The 21,027-nt window shown below is 39.3% G+C and overlaps 1 protein-coding gene across 8 annotated transcripts in view; it reads left to right on the top strand.

Moving 5' to 3' along the window:
- Positions 1 to 21,027, top strand: part of LOC108115134 (diacylglycerol kinase eta) — a 41,572-nt gene that overhangs the window by 8,578 nt on the left and 11,967 nt on the right. For all 8 annotated transcript variants that reach the window (XM_041819797.1, XM_017226423.2, XM_017226424.2 and 5 more), the window contains one exon: positions 14,183 to 14,263. In XM_041819797.1, coding sequence (XP_041675731.1) covers positions 14,183 to 14,263 — 81 coding nt within the window. The remainder of the gene's footprint in view (positions 1 to 14,182; positions 14,264 to 21,027) is intronic.

The raw sequence follows: 21,027 nt of genomic DNA, 5'->3' as shown, positions 1-21,027 counted from the left end.
GACCTTTGTCTGAGTCCGGCGATGTCTGGTTGCAAACCACCAACTTCTCGTTAAGCTCTCGTTTTTCCTCTTAAATGGAAGGAAAGGGGGCACTTTCTGTCTAATTACCTAGGCACACAGCCCAGCCATCCCAGTATGAGTAGCATATGCGTATTAAATGGCAACAAGAGGCTGCCAAACAATCAGCCAAAGTGACATTTCTACCAAGATAATTGTGTGCATATTTATAAAGGGGGCAGGCGGCAAATAGGGCGCATATTAAAAGGGGGCGCAGACACAGAATGCGACATGTGTGCCATGATGAAAACGATACAAGAGTAAGCTCTGCCCGATAATGGACTGCAGGACTTACCTGTGCCATATTCTCCTGCTATCTAATGCACTGAGAAAAGGTTCTTTTCATATTCGAAAAACTAGTTGATAGCAAATTTATTCTTGTTTGAAATAATGTCATGCGTGCAGTAAAAATTGTTTTTTGTGTATTATATGACAAGATAAGTTAGTAGTTGTAGAATCTCTAAATTAAATAAACTCAAATAAGTAAACGAATTTTAATAATCAGAAAAGAGACTCTAATTTTGATAACTTAAAAAAAACTGTTATAGGAGTATAAAAATGTCACAGTTTACAGAAATTGTTTCTTTTCGTTTGATATTTGTAAAATATCTCCCTTTTTTGCTCGATGTTAAATAATTATGTTTATTACTCATTTTTACCAGTGTACTCTTATATACAACAGCTTTGCCCTCGGCAAATGATTGCGTGCCTTGAATGCTATCAGCACTTTTTTTGTCCTGACATGTGCGTGTCCCACACACACACACAATCAAACCCACCTACACTGAGCATGATGTCCTGCGGCCGTGTGCAAATGTTTATTGTGTTTAGTGTGTTGAAAAATTTACATCTCGGCCTGCTCCTTCCAGAGCAACTCATGTAATGTTTGCCGTGGACAATGAGCACATTGCCGTTTGGGTGTCCGTTCGGTGTATCGCTATTCGGTATTCAGTGTCCTGTGTGTCCAGGTGTTCGTGTGTTTGCCAGGAGGATTAGGCCTCCCCCTGCATGTAGAATTGTCCTTCTGTTTGGTATTAGCCAATTTTCTCTCGGGCTCGTGGGCTCATTAAATTGGCAAATCATGTTAGCATTTTATTGTTAGGCTGCATTCGAAGGAGATTAAACAGACCAAACTCGCACCAGAGTGTTGATCAAATGAAAGACTTTACGATGAGTATGACATTAAACTGTTATATCCCATTAGAACCGTCATTTTATTTAATCAATCCTAAGAACTAAATACAAAGCATGTAAGCAATAGGAACAAATTTAGGTAATTCTTGATATTTATATTAACAATCTGCTCGTCAATTAAAATTGCTGGGATAAATTAATCATCGGCTTAAGAAAGGTTAAGCCGCCTTCAAAGAAAATAAATAAACGTAATAACCTTTAAAATTTAATAACTTTTTATATATTTAATCTACTGTGAAGATTAAAATGTTGCCATTTATTAACGAATCATTAAAATCAGAACAATTTAACATTCTTCCTTTTATTCACAATATTAAATTACGTAACCACTTCAGTTATTGAATTATAAAAAATTATCAAAACCTTAATTGCATTGCTTATAAATTCATCCAGCATGAGCCTTGATATTTGCAGATTGGAATTAAATATGAAAGCCCACCAATTTCAGTGAGTGGCAATCCAATTCATAATTAAAATCCAATTTAATCATAAATCAAAGGGAAAAACGGTAGTTAACATACATGCAACATCCATTTCGCCACACAATGCCGCATGTGACGTCAGTGGCCATTTAACTGACACTTTCCTTTCCGTCGGTAAACAGTCTGACACTTTTCGTTGCTGCTTTTTTTGGTAAACGCGATTAAGTTTTCATAAACAGAAAACCAACCTTGGAAAACCATTCGGTCTGTCTCTAAAATTAGCCACAAAGGTCGAATATATTGCCTGCAACAGAGGTCGAAAGGTGCCACAAGGGCTGGTGGGAAAGGTTCAAGGAGCTAAGGACCTGTCAGGGGTTCTAAAATATGCAGTACTTAGAAACTGAAATGTCAGCACAACCAGGTGTGTAGGTAATCCTAAAAATGGTGTTGACGCAGACGTACAAATTCCTTTAAAATAATAAAGAAATTTATAACTATAATCCTTACCTCACTGCAGCCACTAGAAAGTTCAAAGGCAGATACAATTTACCGAACAAACTGTCTGCTAACAGTAAGAACCAAAAGCTGTGGAAATCCTAGGACACTTTTTTCATAAGCCCATTTTGCATTTTGTTCCGACATTTTCCGACGGAACTCTCGAGGGTTCGTTGGCAACAGCTGCGAGTGCATAATTTGCAGGCTTAGTTTCGGGAAAGGTTTGTGGGTAATTTATGCACACCCAACCAAATCAAACCCAATGGGGTCACACATGTGGCTGCCCCCTTAAAGTCACGTGCCAAACGCCCGACAACAAAAAGGGCAGACATTTGTTTCGGTTTTTTGGGCAAAATCGATTGTCTGATATGGGTCTATGGTAAAAGTGAAACAATGGAGGCAGCCACATGTAATATTTTGACAAACTGCATAAACGAACTGAGGATTATGCATGCAAAAGCATCACAATAAATTCAAATTAATTCCGCAAAAGTGATTTTGAGTTGTACAAATCATTCCATTTGCAAGTGTGTGAAAAGCAAACATTTTCACTTGTCCACAGCTCCACAGGGAAAAAAATGAGGTTCTAATAATCCTACAATATTTGTGTAAAACAATATAGATAAGGTTATACATTTCCTTTGGGGTTTGAAATAAAATTGGGACTGGAAATACCTACAAGTGATCCAATCATTTTTTATTTTTAGATCATTTTTCGTTTTTCTGCATACCGACAATAGGCCTATCTTTTAGCTAGCTGTTAGTTTAGACCATCTTTTCGATTGAACAATTCCTGATATGCTGGCTGACATATCCACTGATATCCGAGGTTCTGACAAGCAACATCTCTAACAGAGAAACTGCCAGTTCACCAATGACGAGCTGCAGCCAAATGAAAAATGTCAACGAGATGGAAGAGGATGCGATCCGGCACCAGCAACCGGGGGATTGTTGCGAACCAGGCCGGGTTTCTGTTCCAGTCCCAGTCCCAGTCCTTTGTTCGAGTCAGTCCCAGTTGACGTGGATGTGTTTGCCTTTTGGCATTCACACAAAAAAAAATTATAATCTCAAGATTTATTTTCAACTCATATGGGGGATTAAAAAATGCTTTTTATTTTAATTACATTTAGGAAGCTTTATAAAATCTTTTTGAAATAAAAAACAAATGGGACATTAATGCGGTTAAAAGGGTTAACAGAAAATAAAAGACAAATATAAAATATAAAAGAAAAAATTGTTTTTAAAATAAAAAAAATAGTAGTGTACCCTTTGGCTTTTTCTCGCAGTGCCTTCATGAGATACTCACTAGTTCTATTTGCCGCCAGTTGGTGCTAGTTTAATCAGCATAAATGTTGCCCTCGCATGTGGCGCTGCCTGGGCCTACTCGTTTTGCATATTGTAGCGGCTTTACGCACTTTAATGACTGCATAAACATCGACCCAGAGTGGAGGGGCACTAGCTCATCTGCCCGGCCCCTAGATCTGCCCCGTCCGCAACATCCTGCACTTAATGAACTTGTTCATTTGTTGCACGTGAACGGAATAAAAGCCTTGAGTGTGTCGCACTATAAGGATGCGTACAGTACGTATTTCTATATTTCTCTTGTCATTCAGGGCTACGTGACAAGGGGAGCTGGCAGGCAGGGAGGCAGGCAGGACGCTGAAGACGAGGAAGATGATGAAGATGTGCTCATCATTGACACTGAAGGTTGCCGCTTGGCTCGTTTCGCATTATCTAAATTTCATATTTATTTAGGTGGGTTTTTGTGCTTAATCCGCACTGAATGTTCAGATGTTGCATTGTGAGTGCATGAATGGTTTCGAGCGGCTTTTCATTTCAGATTCATCGACACTCGTGCCAGGATATTGTGTGTTTTGGTTTGGGCGGAAATTAATATAAATAAAGGACGAAATGAATTCATGCGCGAATGAAACAAATCAGCAAAATAATACTTCGGACTACTGTCAGAGGCAAAACTTGTCGAATTAATACGATAGCCATCATCACATAAATACGAACAACAGGGACAATGGACAAAACCAATTTAATGGCCATTTGAAATATCACGCATACCACACGTTGGCCCGTCAACAAAAGCACACTGCCGCCTAGGGACCGAAGTTATATTAATTCGAGACGGGCGAAGCGAGTGGTCAATTGCCATGGCCTCTGGACCTGGACAGGACCTCTCCTGTCGCACTCCCCAATCATCATAATGCTTTGGGGGCTTAGCCGTCATTTATGTCGTCGACATCTGCGCCCAGCTCACTCGTTAAATGCCTCAGGTCGCCTAATCTCCTGTTTGTATGCAGCCCGCATCAACCGGATCAACTTTGTTGGGGGAAAAGTTTCCTTGTCCAAGGAATGAGCAGGGAACTCCTGGCAGCTTTCGCCTTCAGATAAGTCCTGGGTGTCGGCTTACTAGGCCGACTAGAATTTCCATGCAAATTGAGTTCATTTTGTGTATTACCAATCGATTACCAATTGCTTTAAGTGCATAATCGCTCCACAGACACTTTCCTTTCAGGGTGTCGTGAGTTATATGCAAATGGAAAATGGAAAGCAAGTACCATACACTCCACACGAGGGAAATGCTCCGTTTTAATTCCATGAATTTCACGTAATACGTCAGAGGAAAAATCTGCGGTGCTGGCTGCGTCTCGAGCTTACTTAGTATACAAGTTTATTTAAATATTATACATGCGAGTGAGGAAGCCACCGCAGAGCCTTCCAGAACACCGAGGACGCCGCCGCCGATGTGTCCAAAATGGGGGATTTCGAGGGGCGGCCTCAAGGGTGCATTAAGCTAACAAGCGTACTAAATGTAGTACAAAACGTGGCAACAACCAACCGCAGAGACAGCGACACCAACAACGCCGTGACGTCGGTGTGCTGAAGTGTTGCCAACACTCGTGTGCCAGAACGGGGGAAAACTGCCGGGGAAAACTTATGCAATGAAATGTGATGCAAGAAGCAAACCCGTAGATACGCTTGCATATGCACTCATTAGTAACCGCATGATTCTAGGAAATTCATTTGTTCAGCATTGCCGTTGCATTTTCAATTACGGCTGCTGTATCAATGCCAGAAGTCAAAGGGCAAAGCCTACACTAAACAAATCAAAGTAACTCAAAACAAGGAAAAGCGCTAGAAGTTTCTTGTGGATTGTTAGAATAAATCTGTTGAGCATCTTTTTATACAGAATATGAAATATAAAATAAGTTGTAAGTAGCGTCAGTATCATCAGACAAATGGGCCTACAGCCCAGGTTGAGGTGACGAATTTAAGTTTTAATGAATTTAAGTAGTTTCTTTAATGGAAAATATTCATAAATATCTTTAGCTTAGCATATAAGGCTAATAAAATGATAAATTCCAATACTTTCTTCTCAAAGGGTGCAATATTTTTCCAAATGTAAAAGCTAAGGCCAATCCCACCTGCGTTAGTGCCAACGGAAATGGGAAATGTTCTAGATGAACAGTCGTAGCGGCCGCCATTCGATGCAGTTTTGCGAAATGTGAAACTTCCGCCTTGGCTTCCCTCAACGAACTTTCAAGGTTTCCTAGGGAAAAACTAGGGGGAACATTAACATTACCATGGCACCTCTATGACTGCCAAACATTTAAGGCCAACGAAGGACCGACGTCCAAACTGCCATTACCAGTCCCATTTTGAGTTATGTGTGACTAAATTGACATTTCACCTTGATTAATGGCCACGAGCCGGGCAGCAGACTGGGACAGCTCAATCATGGTCCCGGCACCAGATTCGGTTCGCTGGCCAGATAGGAGCCACGAGCCAAGTTAGAGGACGAGGTCATTGTCTTTTGCGAGCGACTCAAATTTATTGTACCGCATTAATTCCCTCGCAGCGGATAAAAATCATTTTTAAATGGAAAGCAATTACGGCCAGTGGATCGCATCTTTTGTTGTGGCTCACAGTGGATTGGAGCCTACATATTTGATTCATTTGAAATACGGTTAGCTGCCGGCGCAAGGGTTAAGGGCTGACAGCTAACGGCTAACGGGGCGAATGAATATTTAATTGACGTCCAAGCCCGGAGGCGGAAAAAGGTGCAGGTTTACAAATAATTCCTGAGAAAATTCCCAGACAAAGCAATAGGATAGCTGGTAAACAGGACAATGCCTCACAATTTGTTGTACTTCAGTTTGATGTTGCAAGGCCAGCTTTATTAATTTATCATTATAATTTATACACATTTCAGTTGTTTCATCTCCGAAACTTTTTCTTTATGAAAGCTACAAAAACGAAATTTCCTCCATTCATGCAAGGCAAACCCAAATTTTTAAATAACGCACAAAACGGCGGTAAACTCAAAGAAGCGTAAATTTGCCTGAGTGAAAGGCAAAGGCAAAGCGAAAGGAAAGGTCGAAACTGTTTTCTTACCCCTCATTTCGCCTTCAACTGGGCCTGGGCCTGGGCACTCGTGCGGCTTTGAAATGCTTAGCCAAAAGTTTTTGGGCCCAAAGACAATTTTTGGGCCGCCCTCTACCAGCGTTCCACTTTCGCCACATTCGACAAAAGGTGGTGCCAGAAATGGGACACAACAAAGGACCGCTTTTTTGAGTTTGCCTTTTATTGAGTGGGGAATCCTTTGTGTGACAGTGTCCTCAGCAGAGCAATGTCCTTCTAAAATTTCCGGCCAGCGTTGCTATAGGTAACCTGCCAGCCAAATCAAAAAAAGGAACTCTCATCTAGGCTGTGAAATAAATGATTTAGGGGGTGACACTTGAGAATCGGCAGAGGTGGGAATTCGTTTAGTGCCCAGTAATGTGTCAATTATATGGCCATTTAGTGCAAACGAAATATACTTGATTCGATTTAGTTGTTAGGTGAAAAAAGAGAACCTTCTTGGCAACATTTCCAATTGAGCTGTCGTAAATCAATCAAAATTCTGTTAGCGCTAAGTGAAGTTACTTTTCGTAACTTTATCACAATCAATTATATTTATCAAAATGAAATTAGTTTTTAGCACCTGAGTAACAGGGTCTGACACGCTGTGGAAATTTAATCACAAGATAATTTAATTTAAACTAACATTTTATCATAACTAAATGAATTTCTCAGTTTATTGCAAACTTTAATCCATTTTCCTGTCGATGTGGAGCGCAGTGAAACTTTTTGTCCTTTAAGGAAAAAACTGACATATGACTTCTGGCTTGTTCGGATGTTCAATAACAAGTTGGCAACTAAAAAACAACTTTTTTCTGCCTTATATGCAAATTGAATACTGTTTTGCCAGGCAGACTGGATTTTAATTTTAAGCTGCCATAAACAACAAGTAAAAATAGAAGATAAGCAAACCGAGCTTAGCGAAAGTTTGCACACGCACACCACACACCGCACAAGTTTCAAAAAAACATCAGGTAAATGGGACAAGTTATCATTAACACCTCGCTGATCCTGCCAGCCGTATCCTCCTCTGGACCCTGAAAAGATAAAATGGGGAATAGGCGGGGTGGCAGTGGAGGCTAGATAGGTGTTGGCAGTTGCTCAGGGCGCGTGATTCCCAAATTGATGGGCGGCCCTCTCAGGTTACGTGGCATCAACATTTATGCGAGGATTTACGCTCGAAAATAAATCCTTCACGTGGCATTAAGGAGATGCGTGCTCTCTGCGGCTTTTTCCCATTAGCTGCTCCTTTCGTTCTTGGTCCTTGGTTTGATTTTGGGACTGTTTACCGCCCGGTTTATGCACATTTTATGAATATTTCCTTTCTAAGTGGTTTATGTATTGTGCTTTAATGGTAAATGTCGCCCGAAAGTTGACCGAGTCGTTGGCTCCACAAACACCATCGTTTATTGAAAAAGTTTCCTGAAAGGCTTGGCGTGGGCCAAGGAACATAACTCACTATTATTCTGAGCACTGAAAAAAATGTTACTCTTTATTTATAAGTAAGGGAACAACTTTTTTAATTGGTATATGAAATATTTTAATTATAATCAAAAAGTTTTTAAAATAAATTATATATTCTTATAAGTCTTTGTGTTTATTGCTGCCTAGTACTATAAAGTCTTCTCTCCAAGTTTTAAAACTTTTGTCCACCTTTTGCCTTAGTGCATGTTGACTAAACTTTGCCATGGTGCTGAGGGCGGCAAGAACTTTTTTACTTGTCTAGCAAATAATTTATTCGAGCACCGAGCAACGTACATATAATTTTTACTGTCTGCTGGCTGTGCATGTTTTGCCAAAGTCGAAAAGAAAAAACTGCTATCATAAATGTTTAATTTATAATGTGCAATCTTGGCATGGCCAGCAAAGCAAAAGTTAACCTTTTTGCCCAAATTAATGCACATTTATTAGGCTGCGGGCCAGGGCCTCATTGTGGCAGAGTTTTGTGCAAAGTCCGGCAAATAATCGGCGTGGCAGTTGCCGGGCAGTTGGAAATGGATCTTCTTCCTTTCAGGGCCGGAAACGTTTTTGGTTTTTATCAAACTGTGTATGTGTGTGTGTGTGTGTGTATGAGCGGAACAGGAAACATCATTTTATCAAGCCCGAAACGAGGTCATGTGAGTTTTTCGCCGATTCACCGCCCAGACCCAAACCCAAAGGGCGGCTCAGAAAAAAATTGTTGAATTTCCACATTCCTCTTCATCTCCAGCTTGCCACTGCCGTTTTCCTTTCCTTTTTTTCCGTTGAACATAAAACGAGACTCATAAATTATGTTGCATAAATCACGGCACAGCGGCTCGGGTCCAACATTCTGTTGGATATGTTGTACACCAATAACGTTCACAGGAGAGGAATATATAAAACATGCATATGTCATTAATAAAAACAGCAAAAGTTTGCTCCAGAAAGCAATTAGCAAATTATTATGCTGCTTGGCCAAAGAAATAAAAATGCCATTTAACTTATGGTCGAGCGAATTAATAGATTTTAATATTACAAGGATACGCATAAATATTTTGGCATAAGTTTTTTTTTAATACAAAACATATTTACTTATGCCACCCATGCTCAACTTCTTTAATAATTCTATGCTTGCTTGCTATATAGAAGACTGCCAAGAAATCCCCTCAAGAAGCAGCCGGATGGAAAATTCTATTATCCCTAACTGCATTTTCTCTTAAAATGCATAATTTCTTATATCACGTACGCAAACAGAAAGCAATCAAAATGCATATGAGATACTTAAGTCGAGATTTAATATGCCACAAAAAGTAGTAACTTTTTTTTGCTACCTAATAATTATTTATGGTGATTTTTTAAGCAGATGATGGCACCGCAAAAGTTGGAACTCAGAGACAAAGAGTGAAAAAAGTAAAAAAGTTTCTTTGCGGCTGTGAGGATAATCCAATAAATCTCAATCCCGCATAGCTACTTATATTTAAATATATATTCATCAGCATTACTGTGTCAGAATGGGTTTTCCGGGGCGTATACTCAACGTGTGTGACTGTCATTAATGGTGCATTTGCTCTCAATGCTCAATTCTCAATCCTCCAAGCTCAATGCCACTTTACCGCATCGAAATGGCCTGAAAAATATCCGCTGACGCCCCAGCGCTATTAATCACAATTATTGTCATGAAAGCCTGTCGTCTCCCCAGCCCCATTCCTCCGACATCTGGCCCAGAATAGGGTTACAGTTGTTATCCCAGTAGCAGGGACATGACAAATTACACCGAGCCTCAAAGTAGGTTACACACCGCTCCTTCATCCTTCGTCTTCGCCCCTTCTGAATCCCTCTAATTGCCGGCGGGCTTTTGTTCCTTCACCTAAAACGCATGCAAGGGTGAAATGTTCATTTCGCAATGAGTGGGTCACATGTAATTGCCAGTGTGGATGATGCGGGCCTGCCTGGCTGGCTGGCTGGCTGAGTGACCCGGGACAATCAATATTGCTAAACACCGAAGGCTAAATTACAAACTCTGTAATTGCAAATCCAGAATGTCTGCTTTGAACATTGGAATTCTGGGCTTACGCCTTGGTTGATTTATGTCTGCTTCTTTCCATTAGAATGGAATCTTACTGCGGTTGGAAGAAGTACTGCTTTATTTAGAAATTTTACATTTAAATCAATAGAAATAAAAATATGTACAGAGACAAAAAAATCCTTTATTTCCTTATAATATAACGTTAAGGAAATAAAAATCTAAATAATAGATTTAAGGTCTCGGTAACGAATATTCAGTTCTTTTAAATTTTGAGGACGCCCACAATTTCTTGAGGAATAAATAAAATAAAACTTAATCTTGATATCAATTGTGAAGGAAGGGCAAACCTATAAATTTTGAATATTTAGGTATTTTTGAAATTAGGGTCAGAAATGAAAACTTTGCAAACGATAGATAGCATTGATGAGTAAACACCCATTTTTTATTTAAATATTTTCCCTTGTGTAAGAACCAGAACTTTGGAAGGCATAAATACTTTGCGAGTATTTAAATGTGGCTCTCAGCATGGATTGGCGGGGCACAGCAGGCGACTGGCGATGTTATGGCACATTAATATCTGGAAGGGGAGCGTTCCGGGGTGGGTCGAAGAAAATGGAGCTGCTGGTTTCCTTTTGGGGGGAGTGGCGGGTAAGTTATGCCATTAAAATGTCAAAATTTCAAGCTGCGCCACTTTGACACGCCAAATGAAACGTGGCACGCCCACGCAGACACCTTCGGGCCCCGCCTGTAAACGCCCTTCGAAAAAACCTCCAGTAAACCCCAACTCCAAGGAATCCCTGAAGCGTAATTTGTACTAGGGCAGAAACCATAGCTATTTAATACTAATTAGACCCAAAAACTGGTTAGCACCACCATCAAGCAAAGGGTAACGAGACCATTTTCCTCTGGCAACTGTGTCTTGCTTTTGTTTTGGTTCCAATGTCGCAAGTTTTCTCTCTGGCAAAGAAGGATGCAAAATAAAAAGTTAATGGAAAAGTCAGTTGCAAATGTCTTTAATGTTTGCCCGCCCCACCGCCTTGCAAATAGTTGGAATGCCAGTGCGAACAAAAGTTTGCAGAAGTGACATTTCAAAGGAACAACTTTATCGGCAGGAACTCCTTGGCACTTGCCATTCGAAAGTTGAGCGCTGCGCTCGGCATCAGCCCGATATTGATGTTCAGGACTGGATTGCTTTCTTTAAGTTTCCGCACCGATAAGATTGCTTTGATTTGCCACCAACTTTCTTAAAGGGATTTTCCCTCCTTCGAAATAGCAAACAATTAGTGAGGCTTACGTTCTCAAAACTCGACTCAGCATTTTCCCGGCTCGAGTACACTAAATTCTAATGACCAACAGCTCTTTCTTGCCATTAAGTGATTTGGCGTGCAGAAGAAAAAAAGATTGGAAAGCACGAGAGGAAGGCGAAATGGTTCAGAAGTAATGCAAAGGAATTGATATGAATGGCCCAAAAACTTTTCTGCAAGCTGTACACAGTGAACAGAAAAAAAGGAAATAAAATAAGTAAGAGCCGACGGAAAGTATTTTCGTGCGCCAGGTGGCAGATCCTGTTCGAGGACGAAGGACTTGGACCCCGGACCCTCGAAAGTGCGCAAATTAATGATTATTCGGGGCCGTTTTTCCTTCGGTTTCGGGGCAAAAAAGAAATCTCGGTATAATGCAATCAAAGTTGGGTTAATGCCTGGGGACTGAAGCTGATAACACAGAAAATTAGCAATTTGCCTTAATGTGTCTGTGATTGACCCCAGAGGAAGCTGCAGACTGAGCCGCCGAGCAGCCAATTCCCTAATGTGTCATGTGTCTCAAAGCCATTGCAAAAAAATTCTAAAATTCACAGCCTTCTCTCTCTACCTCTTTCCCTTTGGGCCTATAATTATTTTATTGATTCTTCTCGCCCCGTGTATTAAAATATAAATCAAATACACAAACATAAGCATACTCGTATATATATTTACTCGCCTGGCTTTTAATGAGATCCAAAGCAGGGCTTGTGCTCCTTCCTTCTGCTTAAGATTTGCGATATCCATTCATCCGGAAAATGTCTGTGCTCACTTAATTTAACAAGTGCGGAAACGCGCAGCAAACAGGAAAACGCAAACACTCCCACAAAAACGCGCACACTCAGCCTCGAGCGATGAAAAATGCTAAATGAAAAATGAATAAATCAGAAAAATTATACAAAACCTGAGAAACACTTGATACATTATGTATAATTTGTCTGATATTTCAAATAAATTGCACTTTAAATTAAAAACAGCAAATTTAAACAAAAAACTATTAAGAAATATAAAAAAATATTTTGATATTTTACGGGACTAAAACGAAACAGAAATTATTATGTTCCAACTTTTATTTGATTTTTGAAAATTCACAATAATGAAATATTAACAAGATTATAATTTAGAAAACTTCATATCTAAAACCATAAGATAAGACATTACTCTTGAAAAAATATTTTAAAATTAGAAAGAAATTTATTTTATAGGCTCAACAATTGTATTTTCGATAAATTAGGGAGTATGGTCGTAGTAAATAAAAAATGATAATTAAATAATATAAAATTAATGTATGGAAAAGGTAACTAAAAAAGCTATTCCTGATCCATGAACCGAAATTAAAGTTTAAATTGGGGTCTGACGTACATTGTGATTGCTGAAAGTACTCGAAATTCTCGTTGATTTTTACGGACCGGGGATTGAGGATTGCGGTAGGAGATTCCCTCCTCGACTGAAGGTACTCGAAAATCTCTTGTAATTTCGACGCAGTTCTCGTAAATTCCGAGTATGCCAGTGTGCCCCGTGTATGTATCTTTGGGGGATTGTGGACCGAATGTGTATACGTTTAATTATTGTAATGCTCACTCTGGCGGATTAAGCCGCTCCATCATACATATCCACTTGGTTTTGAGTGATGGCCATGTTTTCAATCAATTATGTGCCAAAACAACTTATTATGATTACACTGGCGAACATTCCAATTCATGGCATTGCCATTGGAGAGACGAGAAACACCGAAATCAATGCGATGGCTCCCTAAGAAATTCCTGGAAACGTAACGTAAGCTGCAGTATTTGGGTGTCATAATAAGACTTACGGTGGCTTCAACAAAAACCTCGCAACCTGCCACTGACACAGTTCCGGCAAAAACAGAACCCTGAAAGTCAAGGAAGTTGCCTCCACATGAATAATTTATGCCAAGGCTGAGCACAGAAAAGAAAACATGTACGTACAATTGCGACTCTCTGGAAAAGCAACATTTATAGGGGGTATCGAAGGAAGAGCAACCGTTGAGACGCAATATTAAATTGATTTTAGACCACTTAAAGTATACAAAACAATAATCAAATATTAATTGCTGTGGGAATTGATGAGAATAAAACAAAAATATAAAAATAATCAAAACTTGTTTGCCTACCTGGCAGCCTTCGCTGTTACCTTGGGGGCGCAAACAAAATCAAACTTTCCGAGTCACTCGAGTCAAAAGAAAACCAATTTTCGCCATGTTCAAAAACTACTTGAGTACACAGACCTTGGCGTTTCGATGGTCGTCGGACTTGAGATTGGGGTTTGGTTCACTTTGGGTCTCCGTTTGGTTTCAGGTTTCGGGTTTCACTTCGGTATTGGCATCGCCAAGGAGGACGACATGGTCCCTCCATTGTCACATTTCTATTATGTGTTTGGGCTGGCCTTTGTTGGCTGGTAAATATCCATTTATTTGCCGGCCTGTGTGTGTGAAACATTTCAATTTCCTAAAGGACCTGCAGGGCAGACAAGTTGGAAGGCCGGCCGAGAGTTTGAGCCTCATCAAAATAGCCGCCGGCTAGCTTTAAGCATTCCATTAAGGCCAAAGACAAGGCGAAATATATGGTATACTCGTACATATATATATATATATATATATATTTGTTTTTCCTCCATCTGACCTGGCTCAGTGCCAACTCATTCCTTTGCTTAGTAAAAAGGCCACGGAATATGCAGGCCGCAAAAAGGAATTTGTGCCACAAAATTAAAAAATATTATGTGGCAAGAAAGGATTGCAATATTAATCCTAGCATGAACTGGATTTTAATAAGTTTTTCAAATGTTTTCATTTTCAGTGCGATGTTTTCGACGATATTGACCTATCGGACTTGTGTTATTTCGAGTGCGGCATCAAGAACGTAAATCATAGTTTCCAGGTAAGTCAGGAAAACTCATAATTAAACAATGCAAAGCCATAAAAATTTAATGTGAAAAGTTTTCCCTTCAAGGTGCTCACACACAGTTGGGCCTTGGCTAAGCATTTTATTTACCTGTGGGTACTTTTTGCTAATTAGTTTGGCTGCTGGCCATCTGTTTCAAGCAAATTACTGCCTATTAATTTGGCCAAGTTTTGATAACAATGAGAGAATATTTGTCAGGCAACCAGAATATTTTCGGGAGGTGTAATAAAGTAAATAAGAATCGGAAGGCTTTTCGCCTTGACTTTGATATCTTGAAGACAGAGAGCAGGAACTTCCTGTTTGTCATTGTCTGGCAAATTTCACACACAAACACGTACATATACACCGCTGTCAACCAAGGACTTGGCACTCACAAATTTCTTTTATTTCTATATAACCAAATAAAAAGGGAAAAATGGGAGGGCAACAAGCAGAAGTCAAACGGAAAACAAAAGAAATCGAAGCAAAATGTTTACATTCAACGCGGTCTGCATGCCAAATTAGCATAAGTAGGCAAACTCCTGCCAGTTGGAAAACCCCCAAGAAATATATACACTTCCCGACATATATATATGTTAATTTTTGGTTTCTTCTTCATACACGAATGCGCAACATTTGATGCGGGAAATTAGAGCGTTTATAGGAAATCCTCTAGAAGCGAAATGCTTGGGCCCCAGCTTGTTGCTCAATTGCGTGAACCTGGCCAATAATAAAAAATCCCCATATATATCTTTTATCTCTTTATAATATAAATAATAAATTTGCCAGCCGAGCGAATAAAGGGAGCCCTAACACGGGAAATTGCCAAAAGGCTTTTGCCCCTCTTCAGTTTTTTTGCCAAAAATGTTATTAGCAAAGGCGGTGCCGGTGCCCATCATCGTTTTTATTGTCTTTTGTCAGTTGAGTTTCCATGGCTGTTGGCGTGATTCCAAAGTACCCTTGAGCATGTACATGTAATATATATATATTTTTCAAAAGGTGTTATCTACACGAGCAAAAATTTTAGGAGTTGAAACCCTTTAAAGCTAGACAAACATTTTGCATTTTTCATTTTTGTATTAATTTTCTTTTTTTTCTGAATGCAATAACCTTTTTTTGGTTCGTTGACGGAACAACTAAACTGGTTTTTTCTTTGTTTTGTCAAATACAAAGTAAATTCAATTTGATATGTACAAGGACCGCCCACAGGCCGAGAGTCCTGCCAAAAGCAATGCACTCAGGACCCAGCGAGCGCCTGTCAACAATGTCAGCGACACTATAAACCGCAAACAAAAACGTTCACCCTCGTTGCAATCGTCAGCGTCACGAAAATATAACAGCAAATAAGCCAATGAGCGGAACATTCAATAAAAATACGTATAGGAAAACACTTTCGTGGGAAAACCAATTTCCCGTGGAAAGACCATAAAAACTTTTCCATCAATCTTGATGCACAAAAGTGCAAACGGATCATGTTCGGCACTGTAAACGTTCAAAAATGTATACACAGATGTGGCAGGCAAACTAGGAGTGTTTTCTTATTTTAAATTTTTCACTCTCTGTAAACTGAGAAAATAAACTATAAAAATGTCAAAATAATAAATTGGGACTGGGAAAAAAACTATATATTTGAAAAATATTATTTTTATTCTGAAGTATATATTCCTAACACAAATTAATTTGTAATTTCTATTAAAAATCCACTGACATATATCCTATATATATAACCACCAAGCTATATAAATACTTCTAGACTTGTTTAAAAATTTATTTGCAAGACAGAAGGATACTGTAAAGAGAAAGGCTGTACAAGAAAAGCTGCGACTCCTTCAAATTTAATGGCTCCATTTTTTTCACATTTCATTTTTTAAGGAAGCTGTTGAAGACTGAGTTTTTCCTTCCAGATGCCTGTCTTTTAAACAGGCTTTAGAAATCTGAGGCACGTCAGCGACAACTTACTGGAGGCCACGTGCCTAGAAACTTTCTCGTTACAAATAAACAATGACAGAAAGGTTTACTAAGACTTTGTGCAGTAAGTGGTAAGCGCATTGTGGGCCAATTCCCGACCTATAGTGTCTTGTGGCTTAAACCGATTGTCGATGTAAGTACTCGACGTGGCGGTACATGTTGTTTACAGTTTGCCTGGCTGGAAAACAACGTGAGTTTCCTCATCACTGATGAGGGTCTCATAAGGTTCAGGAGGACACTAACTCCAGACCGACTGTTCATTTCAGTTTCCATTTTCGCTTCGTTTAACAAAATCTCATTCTCTTCAGCTAGCAACCGTCTTTAGGAATAACTTTTGCCCTTTCAACCATCAATCTTGGAAATGTTTAGGCAAATCTTAATGGGCTCAGATGGTGCCTTACGCCAAGCCATTGTTCGAATGCTGCATTATTGTTTGACTTTTGAAAGGAGTTTCTATTTCTATGGAATTATATATTGAATAAATATATTTTTAATTACATAAGCGCATGAATAGAATAGTCGTCGCTGAGTGCATTTGCAAGTAATCCATTGGGAGACTAATTAATGCAAACCACTTGCATTAAATCAAGGACCTCAAACTATCCGAGTATCGACAACAAAGACCAATCAAGCGTGACAGCAATAATTTACGTACTTCACTTAGCGAGCAATTTTCAAGTGGTCTCCCCCCAGCCCAAACCCCTACCAGTCCGTCTTTCAACCATCAAACTTTCCTGGAATTTGTAATAGCAATCAAGCTGATTGATTGCCTTCACCACACACATATACACATATTGTTCGAGGGAGAAGAGAAGCAGAGCATCAATTATGCAAGATGAAGCTCGGCTTCTGTTAATTTCGCACCCCACAACATGGCGTATGCGTAATGCGCAATACGAGCTTCTGTCTCGCCTCCCATGAAAATTGAAATAAAATGAGCAGCTTGTCATCAGCAACGCTTCACCGCCAAAGTTTATTTTCAATTCAAATTTTCTTCGCCGCTTATCCCAGAACTTAATTGATATCCCAGAACAAGAGCAGTCAGCAAAGTTATGCCACAAAATTAAATATTTCCATAATTGAGCAGGACCCCGACCGCTGACTTCTTGTTGTTCCTTAGCAAATCAACTTCAGAAATATCAACAATTGTCTAACTGTTGATCAGATTAAGCACTGATTAGAGAACCCATTTTGCCAATTTAAAGTTAGAAGGTCAAGAGATTGTCAACTTCTCAAATGTCATGTGACTTTGCCTAATAACTAGTCCGTTCGGCAGAAAGTCAATTTTCGTCATTAATTACGAGTTGGCATTTGCAAATGGTTTATTTATAAATTTCGTGGGAACTGCTTACTCAACGCGTGAATGCAACTGAAGAGCTTTTTAGCTTTTGAGTACTAATTTATTAATTTCCATTATAACACCCAACTTTATTACTTAGCAAGACATTTCGCCAATGTTTATTATTCATAACAAAGCAAACATTACGAAATGAAAGCATGTTGGTTTCCAAGAAACGTCTTCAAAAGGAAAATAATAAAAAGCACACAAAGCAGTGGATTATTAGTTTTCTGTATTTTCCAAACATCCCTGAGGCGGCACTTGGGCAAGTTGAAAACAAAAATATATATATTTTTCACATTTGCTTTGTAATGGCGTTAGCCCGGTTCCAGGTAATTGTAACACACCCAGCAGGCTAACGTCTATCCCTCGTCCTTGAACTTTTAGACGTTCCTAAGCTGAGAAAGTCATAACATTTTAGCCATATAACAACAGACTAGCAGGAAAGGAAGTATATAAGTTAACAGACAAGGAAGCCTAATGTGTTAATAGTCTAACTTGACTTTGAATTTGTTTTGTTCCCGTTCGACTCTCAGCTTTTTCCAGGAAAACTCAAATAAAAGGTCTCTCAATTCAAATAAAAGCTGAACTTTTCACCAAACATTTTACACAAAGAGAAATTGCTATCCAGTGTTTTCATTATGCCTATTAAAAATCATTGCCTTCTTACTCTGGTCTTGCTTTTGACTTGCAAATGAGAATCCAGAAAAGTAAAGTTAATTAGGAAACAAAATAAAGAATATAATGAATCGGGTCTTCTGTTAAGCAAAAGCTGTTAAAAATTCACCGACTTAAAGACTTCTTAAAGCGAAACTCAAAAATTCGTTTCCAAATTAATTTTGAAAAAAAGTTGGGCGGAAGTTGAAGCTGCAACTACACAATTTGGTCAAATGACCGAAGGGAGGTTGTTAATATTTCGGAAGTAATTTTAAAAGTTCTCGTTCGTTTTTTTGAGGTACCAAAGAAAAACCGCCAGTTTTTATTTCTGCCCCTCTTTCAGAATACTAAGTGTAAGACAGGGAAATACGCAATTTTACTGTTTATTATACACACTGAATGTGAGCCTGGCCGACACAGCCAAACGGTTTTGATGTGCTCGCTGGGGGACATCGCGGCGTATGCGTAATTTGGCTGTTGCTTCTGCTCCTGCTCCTTGTTGCTCCTTGTCATGAATATTTGGGCGCCACTTCGGTGTTTCGCGTAATGAATTCTGTCATATGTCGACTCAAGTGGGAGCGGCACAGTGGTGCAGGGAAAATACTTTACAGAAATGTTGAATTGCCAGCCATAAAGTAAAGAAAACAAAATAAGAAATCCTAAAGAATGTTTTCTTATATTATATAATATCCTGTGACCATTCCCGTCTGCTTAAAAATAAATTATCTTACATTAAGTTTGCAGAAAATTGCTATAATTCAGTTTTAACATTGCTTAAAATTAAATTTCTGTAGTTTAGTAATATCCTGCGCCTTGTCCACAATAAGTTGATATAAAATATAATATATATTTCATTACTTGAATAGTCTTAAGATTAAAATCAGTAACCACAGTGCCAGGATCTTAGCGGTTTTGTTTTTGTTTATTTTTGCGATTGGAGTACGCGGCCTGGAGAATTTTGAGATGGAGCTGAGTCCGCGGCTGCGTCTTGTGTCTGCAGCTAAAGGCGATATACGGTGCACAGTCAACGAATTTAATACGATTATTTGGGTGACGCCTGTCTGCGGACTTAATGGATGGAATTGCCAATTGCTAAGCTGCAAAATGCTTGAGTCGTCAGAAAACCTCATCTATTTGACCGAGAACAATCGAATTAAGGCAATTTACTAAAGTACCAGTTGTTGGCAAAATCAGTTTTGAAATTAAATCTATATTGATTTTACCTAAAAGGTTCAATGGACTCGCATCATTAATTAAAGTCTTGAGACTTTATTGGCAAACAAGAGCTGCCATTATTTTGCATATCAAGAGTCATAAATATTTTTATTGATTCTTATGAAATATTGAATAAATTTACGCTGTTGGAATATTTTCCCGTCAGCAGGAGGCTATGTTAAAAATGAGTAGAAGGTCCTGCATGTTGTCGCCACTCGTCGCATATTGCCAGATCCCTACGGAGCAGGATAGCCAGCGACATCTGTCTGTGCCACTTTATACTGCTGTGTGTCCCGTTTTTATGGTTCTATTTTTTTTTTTTTTTTTGCAAGTGGGTTCCCGCAGCGTTGGAGGAGCGAAAAATTGCAATCCAACACCGCGAAAGGGTCAACAAAGAACTAGTCCTGACAAACAGGAATTTATTACTCTGCAGATTGGTTTTGTCCGCTGATTGGTGGATGCCCAGAGGTGCCAGTCTGTGGGTCATAAAAAAGTGAACAGCCACACCAATGAAATATGAAAAGGTGATTAAGAGTGGGGGACAGCTCAACTCAAATATCGTGAATAACAAGCTTGTTGTTAACGGAAATGATGTAATATTTGTGATTGCATCTTTAGATGGTTTTGCTACTTTAAAAACTTCTCTACTTATATTAAAGAGTTAAGTTGGCAATTTCTGATCAAAGTAATTTGAAATATATTACAGCTGAAGATAATAAGGTCTTTATAAAAACTGCTTAACCCGTTGACAACTAATTTGTTAAAATAAATTATAGTCTCTACCCAAATGAAATCAAAATAAAATGCAGCTAAGGGAAGGTCAGAGATAGTTAAACTCCTGGCCAAGCTAATTATGCAACCACTAAGCCATCCAAATTGAATTTAAATAAAATTAAAATAACCAATTCGATGGAAAGGAAAGTGCAGCTGACAAAAGTTGCAGTTCAGTTCCCACGAAAGTCGAACGAATTTCCCAGAATTTCCGGGGAGGCGGCAATTGGTTGGGGCGGGAAGTGGGTAGATGACGCGATGGATAGCGGCTTTTAGACAATCGAACCACACCCTCCGGATTTACGCTTAAAAGCAAATCCATGTTGCCAAAGTCAAAGTCTATCAGAGGCAGAAGGGGAATCCCCAAGCCACCAAATGCCACCCACACCGCAAGGCACGTGCATTGGGAATCAGTTAACCATTGCACATTAGGCTAATTGAAAAACAGGAAGAACCGAGTGGGCAGGAGGGAGTGCCAGGATGGATATGGTGATGATGACGCTGACGATGACGATGGCGATGACTTTGCGGTTGCGGTTGCACATTAATTGCAACATGGAATATGCAAACAGGACGTTGCTTGATCCCTTTGATTGGAAATTCTGGCATGGGCAACCTGGTGTGCAATTAATGCCTTTGAAATGCAATTAGTGCAGCGGTTTGCCCCTGAGTTATCTCTTTGGACAGAAGTATGGCTAACTGAATGCCAGGTCTTGTCTGGCTTGTGGCCAAGCATTTTCACCGCTCTCGACTCGACTCGATTGGGCCAAGTTCACTTAGTTGTCACAACAATCCGCACTTTGTGCTGTTT

The sequence above is a fragment of the Drosophila eugracilis genome, unplaced genomic scaffold (assembly GCF_018153835.1).
Source record: "Drosophila eugracilis isolate 14026-0451.02 unplaced genomic scaffold, ASM1815383v1 contig_974, whole genome shotgun sequence".
In the NCBI taxonomy this organism is placed as follows: Eukaryota; Metazoa; Arthropoda; class Insecta; order Diptera; family Drosophilidae; genus Drosophila; species Drosophila eugracilis.
This window is presented reverse-complemented; position numbering and strand designations above follow the sequence as displayed.